Genomic DNA, 9,865 nt, shown 5'->3' with positions numbered 1-9,865 from the left:
AGAAAATAATGTGAGATGAGAAAGCTTTTCACAAGAGAAACAATTCTATTGTAAGGAGTCGAATGAGCATCATCATAAAAGAAATAGTAGACTTTTCAATCCTTGGACTATGGAATCCACACATGAGATTCAAACCTACATCTTGAAGGTTTCAAGGAAAACGTTTTACTACCATAACTACTACTATTACTACTACTACTACTACTCACACATGCACAAATGCTTGTAATTAATGGTGAACTTCTAAGAACACCTCTCATTTTTTGGAATTCTGAAGACAATCTATGAAACGTCTCTCCATAAAGCTCTTTCCCTTTATAATGTCCCTCTTTGTGTTCACTTATAGAAAAGACGAAGTGTATTATTTTCTTTGAAGAGTGGCTAAACTTGGCTTTATAGGGCCAAAACAGGAGGAGTTGCAATAATGGTTCGCTTGTTCTGAAAACGTGAATGAGTAGACACTATAGAGATTAGAGATAAGGGAAGGTGAGCAGCCATGATGGCCCATCCCGAAGCGCCATGAAATGCGTTGCTTCATCTCGGGCCGCAAGCCCTTTGTGTTTTGTTCTACTCAAAAAGCCTCCAAATAGAGTCTCTCTTGAGGGGGGTACTCCTAGGAATAATGAATGGTAGGGCTATATTTTGAAATTGTGCAAAACCGAAAAATAAAAATAAAAATAAAAAAAATAGGAAAAATAGAAAAAAAGCATAATCTTCATCTTCCTCGTATTCTTCTTCTTGTCGAGAAGTTAGGGTTTCTGAGACTAAAGACAAACATCGAGAGGCAGACACAGGCGCAGAAAGATGGGGGAGGAGCAGGCGGATGGTGGCCAAGAGCACAACCTCAGACGCAGGAAGGTCTCTGCTTACCCCATCGAAGTGGGAACCCGGGTTCTGTGCAGATGGCGAGACGACAAACTCCATCCCGTCAAGGTCATCGAAAGGCGAAAGCTCCCCTCTGGCCCAAACGATTACCAATACTATGTCCATTACACAGAATGTAAGTTCTCCTGATTTCTCTATTCTCTCCTAGTTCTCAGGCGTAATAAATGTCTCTCTGTTTGCTTCTTCAAAAGGAAGCAAGAAACAAAAAGAAGTTCGGGAATTAAAGAAAATGGAAAATGGAAAGAAAAAGAAGAAGGAAAAATGTGATAGAAAGTAAAAAGGAAAAAAGAAGCAGGGTGAAACAGAAACAGCAAGAAATAAGTGATTAAATTGTTTTTACAGTAAAAACATCGACAAATTATATTTTTAAGATTTCAATATCATGAAATTTCTGTTTTGAACGAAATCCTAAACCCAAATCTTCTCATTAGGTTTTATGTCTCATTCTTAGCACCTAAAGTTACTCTTATTAGTTCTATGCACAGCTTTAATGCTTGATGCAAAATGCAAGTTTGGGAATTTTTTTCTAGGTCTATAACGTTTTGTAAAATGGAAATCAACTGAAATAAGATATTGCAATCCGATTGCATATATGACCTTTTTTATATGGAAATTTATCAACTTGCAAGTAAGGGATTCCAAGAGAGGTCGGTGTTTTAGCTTTTAAATTTTGATAGCACTATGGGTATACGATAAATAAAGCATAAGCCCTTGAACCACAATCAGTTATTTAAATCTATATCGGCAAGTAAAACTCACATGTAGAGCTAATGAAGTATTGGATCATAATAGAAAATAGAACAAATTATCTATGAGACCTTCAGATTTCAGCACTGGAAAAATTATATCCATTTATTCTAAAGATCAGTTTCGAGCTCTATGTCAAAAGTGTCTTTATGGACTGAGACATGTCTGGCCATGCTGCCAAATCCTCAAAAAATATTAACATAGCTTCATCACTTATAACTTTGAAGTGACTTTGTGTATAGTTTGGCCTGAAGTGACTTTATGAGGTACAACTTTGTGATTGGGCACAGAATTCCACTCACATCAGAATAGACTGATACCATGCTGATCCTGGGACATGTTGGATGATGAACTACTGGCCTTCAGCCATTTCATATTGGCAGTGCATTTTCATCTTGCTTAATCTCAAAGTTCTGGAGGAGCAAGTATGAGAAAAGAAGAACAAAAAAAGAACTGAGAAAATAACGTTTCAGTTGTCATGAAATAACAATTTAAAAGAGTTTAATGTGTGTAGACTTTAAACTATGCCTTCTTTGTTTCCTTATTGATTCAGTTAATAGGAGATTAGATGAATGGGTAAAACTAGACCAAATAGAGCTTGATTCAATCGAGCAGGAAGCTGATGAGAGGGTTGATGAGAAGGTGTGTCAATCTAGCCTATGTTGCATACAAGGCACTGATTATTTCTCTTGACGATTTGATATAAAATTAGAGGAAATACTAAATGGTGGTTGTTTCTATGACAGGTTGGTAGCTTGAAGATGACAAGACACCAAAAGAGAAAGATTGATGAAATCCATGTTGAAGAGGTATGTGATAAATAAAAAGGGTTACATTATGAACAGATTGAAGCCATATCCTGTAAAGAAGTAGAATGAAGCCACTCAATGTAGAAGAAAATGTCATTAAGAGTGCATCAAAATGCTATAATAACTAGTTTAGAAGCGATTTTGTAAGGTTTTGAAGCTATTGTAAACATAACATGCTTCGTTGAAATATTTTTATGTCCATTATGAATCTCTCATGGTATCCACTTCAAATTCCTGATGATGTCTAATATTCTGCAATGCTGATACCATATGATATCAATAATAAGAGTAAATGCTGAGGGGCATGTTGGAGCTGCATAATTAGGTTTATGAGTGGTTTATCATCAGATTTATATGATATTTACTTTGTGCATCGTGAACAAGGACACATAGAAACTGATGGGCATTGCAAACAGCAATTGTGAAGATATTTGATGAAACATGTTTTCTTTCTTCATCATTATATGCACTCTTAACTGCCTGGTATGCATGATCTGCCTGATGATGTCTTATATTCTGCAATACTGATACCGTTGATGTCAGCAAATAAGCATAAGTCCTGATGGGCAGATGAGAGTAGGTGTATACTTTTGACTTTGTGGATAGAGGCCCATTTTATAGCTCAGCCTGATTTTCAGGTTTATTTCTTTTCTCATTCCCTTTTTATTATATGGTAATATATGATATAATATAATATCAACTGAACATTTCTTGTCCTTGGAAAATTCCTTCCTTATAGTGTACACTCTAATTTCCTGGCACATATGATCTGCCCGATGATGCTCTATATTCTGCAATACTGATACTGTATGATGTCAACCCATACATGTAAGTTCTGATGGGCAGGTAATGGTATCTGTATACTTTAGCTTTGTGGATGGAGCTCGTTTTATGGCTATGCCTGATTTTTATAGCTTATTTACAATACAATCAGCTTTTTATGGTTGGTACGATACAATATGAACAATGATATGTGTGAATTGATGAGCAAGGCCAACCGCATTTGTGAACATTAGTCTCTGAAAGTTGTCTTTTCTTACGAATTTAGTCTCTTCCGTATATGCCTTACTCGTAACTGCCAAGCTCACATGATCTGCCTGATGATGCCATATATTCTGCAATGCTGATGCCAGATGATTTCAGTAAACTGGCTTGAGTTCTGATGGGCAGATAAGAGTAGCGTCAAACTTTAGCTTTAGGGATGGAGGTTTATTTTTGTAGTGGCTGACTTATTTATATCTTTCATTAGCTTTATATGGTTTTTACAATATGAAATCAATAAGGATGTATATGAACTATTGGGGATTGCTAATGGCTATTTTTAATATTAGACTTTGGTAGAAACATTTTCTCATCCTTTATTATAAATCTCTTCTACATGCTGTCACATGCTCGGTGTACATGATCTCCATGATGGTGCCTTAGATTTTGCAATATTGATGCATGAGTTCGTGTGAGCTTTATAGGTGGGCTTCTCAGTTTTGATTTTTTGTCTAGTCCTGATTTTTCAGTCTATTTATATCTTCTCTGGTTCAATGTATTATTTGATGCGAATGAATCAGGTGCAACACATACTCTGGTTGAATGACTGTTGATTTTATTTCTATGTTTACTTTATAATGATGCTATGCAAACGGGATTCTTGGGGAATTTGAATATTATATCTATGCAGATCAGGGGCCCCTTTTAAAATTAGTTCTAATGTGTAGAACCAACCGTGTTGAGTTTTTTCTAGAACCTTTGTTATAAGTAACGTGTCCAGTCAGTAGGAAATTGAAATCTGTAACGTGTCAATTCACTAGAGCAATGCATAGTAAATTAATAATCTTTATTCAAGCATATTATATGCCTTGACTAGAATCACTTGATTTAGATGTAGGAGAGTACACATGAGGAATTAAGACCGGTCATTAGTATGATGTGTTGTAGGATTTAGCAGCAGAAACGAAAATTTCATTCATGCACCAGTTACCTGGTAAGCTTTTGGATCTTTTTAACACCTTAAATATACTCTCCTATCCCAAAATTTAATATATATTTGTATGTAACCACTGGTCTAAAGTAAGTTTTTATAAAAAAAAAGTGCTATTGTGAAAACTTTCCATTTATTTTGAAAGTTTAGCTAAGTTGTCCTTGCTAATGTACTGTGCATCTCAGGGTCATGAAGATTTTGATGCAGCAAGTTTAAGGGAGCATGAAGAATTCACAAAGGTGAAGAATATAGGAAAAATAGAGCTTGGGAGATATGAGATTGAGACTTGGTACTTCTCTCCCTTCCCACCAGAGTATAATGACTGTGAGAAACTCTTTTTTTGTGAATTTTGCCTCAATTTCATGAAGCGGAAGGAGCAACTCACGAGGCACATGGTGAGTCAGACTTCTAAATGGGAACACTTTTAAATGGCATAAGTCTATGTTGAGTGATTACCAATATAATGTGGGTTTGACAGAAAAAATGTGACTTGAAGCATCCACCTGGAGATGAAATATATCGGAGTGGAACATTGTCTATGTTTGAGGTAAACCTTCTCCCCATGATGTTGCCAGTCCTATTTTATTTCTGATTATTATAATTATTTCGAGGAGCTTGTACAATATTCCAGCAATGCAATGATGTACGATCACAGGAAAGTAAATTACATTTTCCTCACAACTATAGTCCTAGCTTTGAAGGCACTTGGCTGTGTTTAAGCTATTGGCCATAGTGGTGCTCAAACCACAAAGATCACCTCTGGCTGAACCCTGCCCTGGGGTGCATGTCCTAGTCATGTATTGTGAATACTAATGAATGATATAGTTTTGGCATAATTGAGCTGTCATAGTTTTCTGAGCAAGCCAGCTAGTCTTCAATTTTGTGAAATCTGAAAATCTGGTCTTCTGTACAGGTTGATGGTAAGAAAAACAAAGTATATGGCCAGAATCTTTGCTATCTCGCTAAGCTGTTCTTGGACCATAAGACACTGTATTATGATGTTGACTTCTTTCTATTTTACATCCTTTGTGAATGTGACGATCGTGGTTGTCATATGGTTGGCTATTTTTCAAAGGTATGAGTAAATATGTGTTTTATATTCTAAATAAATGTTCTACAAAGTATTATATTATAAATAAAGGTATTACTAGTGCTATATTCTACATAAATGTAACACAATTCTGGTTTTTTATTTGATTCTATGTAAGCTTTTTTTATCTTATATAGGAAAAGCATTCTGAAGAAGGGTATAATCTGGCTTGCATTCTAACTTTACCCCCATATCAAAGAAAGGGATATGGGAAGTTTTTGATCTCATTCTGTAAGTACTTGACTTTTTTGGAGTGAGGTTTCTTCAAATAAATATTAAAGATATAATTGAACATCAACTTGCTGGTTAAGCTTATGAGTTGTCAAAGAAGGAGGTAAAAGTGGGTACACCAGAACGACCATTATCTGACTTGGGTTTACTGAGTTATCGAGGCTACTGGACTCGAGTGCTGCTGGACATCATCAAAAAACATAGGGGCAACCTCTCTATCAAGGTAATGTAGCACAAATATTGAAGGAATGCAGGCATTATTATTTGTCTTGTTGCTCAGTTTAGTGAAAATGTGTGGCCAAATATCTGTCAGTTCATTCAACCTAGCATAATATTTAGCTTAATAATCAGAAACACCTAGTTATAAAAAAGTTGACACATTTCCAAGAACTGAGAAAATAGGCAGAAGGAAATACATTGGGACCATTAATTCATTGGAACTTAATTAATATTTGTGGCAATCATGGAGGCATGAGTTGAATTCTTGACCTTTGTCCTGGCTAACCTCCCAGCTCTGATTATTAATTCCGTCAATGGAGGGCACAATAATTTCTTATTAAATGTTATGAGGTCATCCTTGAATTACTAAATGTGGATTCCTACAGGAACTTAGCGATATGACTGCCATTAAGACAGAAGATGTTATCAGCACTTTGCAGTCTCTTGAGTTGATCCAGTATCGCAAAGGGCAACATGTGATATGTGCAGATCCAAAGCTCATAGAGCGGCATTTGAAAGCTGCTGGGAAAGGGGGCCTCGAGGTTGATCCAACCAAACTCATTTGGACACCTTATAAAGAGCAAGGGGCCTAGTGTTGGATGGATGAATGTTCGCTCATACTTTTGAGAGGCAGTGCATGCTGTAGATTGGCTTTAAACTGAGCTGTAATATCAGTAGTCCTGTTCAGTAGAAGGAAATGCTGGCTTTTTATCACTGTGCAGTGTGTACAAAAAGAAATCCATTTTTATATGCATTGGTACAAAAACTGCATGGGAGAATGGGTAACATGTATATTATGAAGATTCAGATTAATGAACAATGTAACAAGGTGTTCATATAATTAATTGACGCACGACTCTTCACATTTCAGATAGCAATAAATATTGGGCTTCCACATTGATACCAAGTTCATTGGATAACTGGATTCTGCAAAACATTTGTATTATCACTGGGATAAGTCTTAATGGTTTTGAAGAGGTCCAATAGAATTACATCTTGTTGTCATATACTATATCTAATATCTAATCAGGCATCTGCCATAACTTGGGCATTCATTTTTCTTCTTGCTTATTCTCATTTGTGTTGGTACTGAGCATTTGGAGTTGCAAGATTTTGTCTCATGTTAGTCAATACCTTGAATGCGTTGGTACCAGTATTCAGAGTGTAACATCATGTTTCACTTGTGGATCTTTAAATCCTGGATGCGACAAGCATGTTTCACATCCATGGTCAGATTCCAACTCTTTCAAAGTCTTGAGAGACATCAGCATCTTGACGTAAATTGCTTGAGGTTTGCTTAGTATTTTTTTTGGTCACCTTTAACATTGAGAAAATACTCTTCTTGAACAAGCAACAGCGGTTCAAATCAAGTAGAAGTACTTTTCTCATTCAATAAGCCATGGTTGCCACAAGTTGCTGCCAGCAGCATGATTGCGATTTAGGGTCAACTGTCTTGGATGCCTACTTCCAGGCTGGTGTTGTGATTCATTAAACTCGTATACCTTTTTGATACTTTCTAAAAGTTTTTGCTCTACTGTGTAACGTAGCTTAACAGCTTAATGGTTTAACGGTTTAATTATTTTATATTTTGTAAAAAATTTAAAAAAGTGCTTTTATTTTTATGCCTTATTCTCATATTTTATAAAAATCTTGAAATTTTGAAAATTTTAAATTTTAAAATTTGACCTAAGCTGAAATCTGAGACCGAACAACAAAACCACAGTTTTACCGGTTTAATGGCTTAACAGTTTGAATTTTTTAATAGTTCAGTTTAATGGTTTCATGATTCAGTTCGGTTCGGTTCAGGGTTTAGATATCGTTACTGCAAATTAGATACCTAAAGGCATAGCAATAATGTGGTCATAATTGACTTCAACATTTGAAGTTACATCTATAGATTAAAAAAAAACCTTTGTCTACTCTGTGGATTAAAAAAAACCTTACACAATACAAACAAACCTAATAGATTTGATCATCAAATAAAACCTAATTTACCATTTAAAAACACCTCTACTCTATGGACAAAAAAGAGCCTTATGAGTTACATAATAAAAAGCCATGTAACCAATTTCTTTGTGTTCTTTCCAATTTAATAATCAAATTTAAAAAAAGTTCCATTAGTTCTTTTCTTTCATCATTCATTTAGATGAACTTGGGTGTGATGAATATATAATTTCAATTCAAAACTCTCTTATGTGCTGACAAATGGTTCTAATAGTAGAGCATTGATTACATCAGAGTGCAATCATGGCTCATCCTCATCACTGGACTCAGATAATTCGCATTGGACCACTGCACGCCTATTTTCATTAGCTTCCAATGGTGCTAGACCTTCATCTCCACTCCCATCATCACCTAATTCTTCACACAAAGACCCTTCCGTCATCTTTGAAGCCTCCATTACTTCACTATCAAAGTTTGTTGGCCTGAACATATCAAACATTTCTTCAGAAACTATATTTCAAGATGAAAACAAAATTGTGCGAACATCAGAGAGAGAGAGAGACCAAGCTGATGATCTTTTTAATGTCCGTATCTGCTCTTCAAAAAGAACATTACAAATGATTCCAGTGACCTTACTGCCTGCTTCTAGTGCTTTCTCCCGTTCAATCTCCTCAACCACTACAAAACTCCCTGAAATATAGTAAAAATATGCCTTTTTGACGGTTATCTGAATGTCTGAAAATATGGAACATATAAAATATATCAACATAACTAATTCATGATAAAACCCATTAAAGAAGCAAGCAGGATAATATAAAAGAATGTGATATAAATGCAAGTTGCTTGGGGATAAGCCAATCTCTACTGTTTCACCAGATTGTTTTGCATGCAAGATGGTCATATTGTCAGCAATCATTAGGGGTAATTAATATTTAATGTATGCTCATAATAATCATCTTCTATTGAACATTTGACCATGTCATAATATTTGTTCTCTCATCACCCAATTAGTACAAAGAAAATAGGATACTTGGTTTCTAAATCTGTGAACACTTTTCAGGTTGTTAAAACATAAATCAAACGTTTAAATGTTTTGATGGCCTTATGTGGAAGAAAACTAGTTGTTAAAACTGCCATACAAATTCCCAGTGCTTGCAAGAATACCACAATGTAGCATTTCAATAGCTTCCATTTTACAAATAACCTCAAAGCATGGGTAGCAAATCACATCACTGCCCACAAACATGAAATAAACACTTCTGAAGGTGGCTTTTTTATTTTTCAACTATTTTTTTATATGCCCATTGATGTCATATATAATTTTGCATAATCAAGTTGTTATTTTAGATGCAACATGAATTGTAAAAGTCTCTGGCAATACATTTCTAGACGTCACTAACAAATAAATTTTGCAGCGCTCAGAAAAAAATCGCATCTAGAACAGCAATTTCCCATTTCTAACAATGTGACACAGCCAAAATTTGAATGTCTTCTAAGCTTACGTTTTTAATTTCTAGCCATCAAAATTTACTAAAAGATTTTGCAAGAGAGCCTCAAAGTTATCAAATGGAGATGAAAACATATTTACATATATATGCAACATGAAGAAATAAGCCGTGCGTCTTTATTGAAACCCAAGTATATAGAATTAAGGAAAAGATATCTAAGTTGTTATACCTTTTCTAATCCAAAGACTTTTATTGAACTTTGCTGGAAGAAGGCACATAATTCTGACTGAATTAGAATCCTCAACCTGATTACATGAAGAAATAAAAAACTAACCAAGTAGTTGTCTCCACCAATTTATTCATGGTTGCATAAACAAGTTCCTTTTTTCAACATTCAGATCTTTGTAAGTAGAGCCTCGAAAATCATTCGTTTTCAATTATTTTCACAGTATACTACATATCACTGATTCTTTTCATGATTCACATTGTAAACCCAAATATTTTTCTATTATCAAGTATT

At 35.0% G+C, this 9,865-nt stretch overlaps 2 protein-coding genes across 2 annotated transcripts; one reads left to right on the top strand and one right to left on the bottom strand.

Annotated features, from left to right (window-relative positions):
* The first annotated feature begins 723 nt into the window (after positions 1-723).
* Positions 724-6,818, top strand: LOC147858295 (putative MYST-like histone acetyltransferase 1). Its single transcript, XM_087327056.1, has 9 exons — positions 724-1,000; positions 2,186-2,274; positions 2,379-2,441; positions 4,599-4,808; positions 4,892-4,960; positions 5,327-5,488; positions 5,641-5,734; positions 5,815-5,957; positions 6,340-6,818. Exons 1-9 carry the CDS (start codon positions 805-807, stop codon positions 6,544-6,546), a joined length of 1,233 nt encoding a protein of 410 aa, XP_087183182.1. The 5' UTR covers positions 724-804; the 3' UTR covers positions 6,547-6,818.
* A 1,161-nt stretch (positions 6,819-7,979) lies between these two features.
* LOC147858294 (Nucleic acid-binding, OB-fold-like protein) lies at positions 7,980-9,694 on the bottom strand. Its single transcript, XM_087326704.1, has 3 exons — positions 9,575-9,694; positions 8,461-8,587; positions 7,980-8,379 (listed from the first exon to the last, which is right to left on the bottom strand). Exons 1-3 carry the CDS (start codon positions 9,621-9,623, stop codon positions 8,199-8,201), a joined length of 357 nt encoding a protein of 118 aa, XP_087182830.1. The 5' UTR covers positions 9,624-9,694; the 3' UTR covers positions 7,980-8,198.
* Between the last annotated feature and the right edge of the window lie 171 nt (positions 9,695-9,865).

The sequence above is a fragment of the Azolla caroliniana genome, unplaced genomic scaffold (assembly GCF_043228905.1).
Source record: "Azolla caroliniana isolate FFs.n. ecotype wild unplaced genomic scaffold, voAzoCaro1.0.p SCAF_11, whole genome shotgun sequence".
NCBI lineage: Eukaryota > Viridiplantae > Streptophyta > Polypodiopsida > Salviniales > Salviniaceae > Azolla > Azolla caroliniana.
The sequence above is the reverse complement of the archived record's forward strand: the minus strand, read 5'-3'. Positions and strand labels throughout refer to the sequence as shown.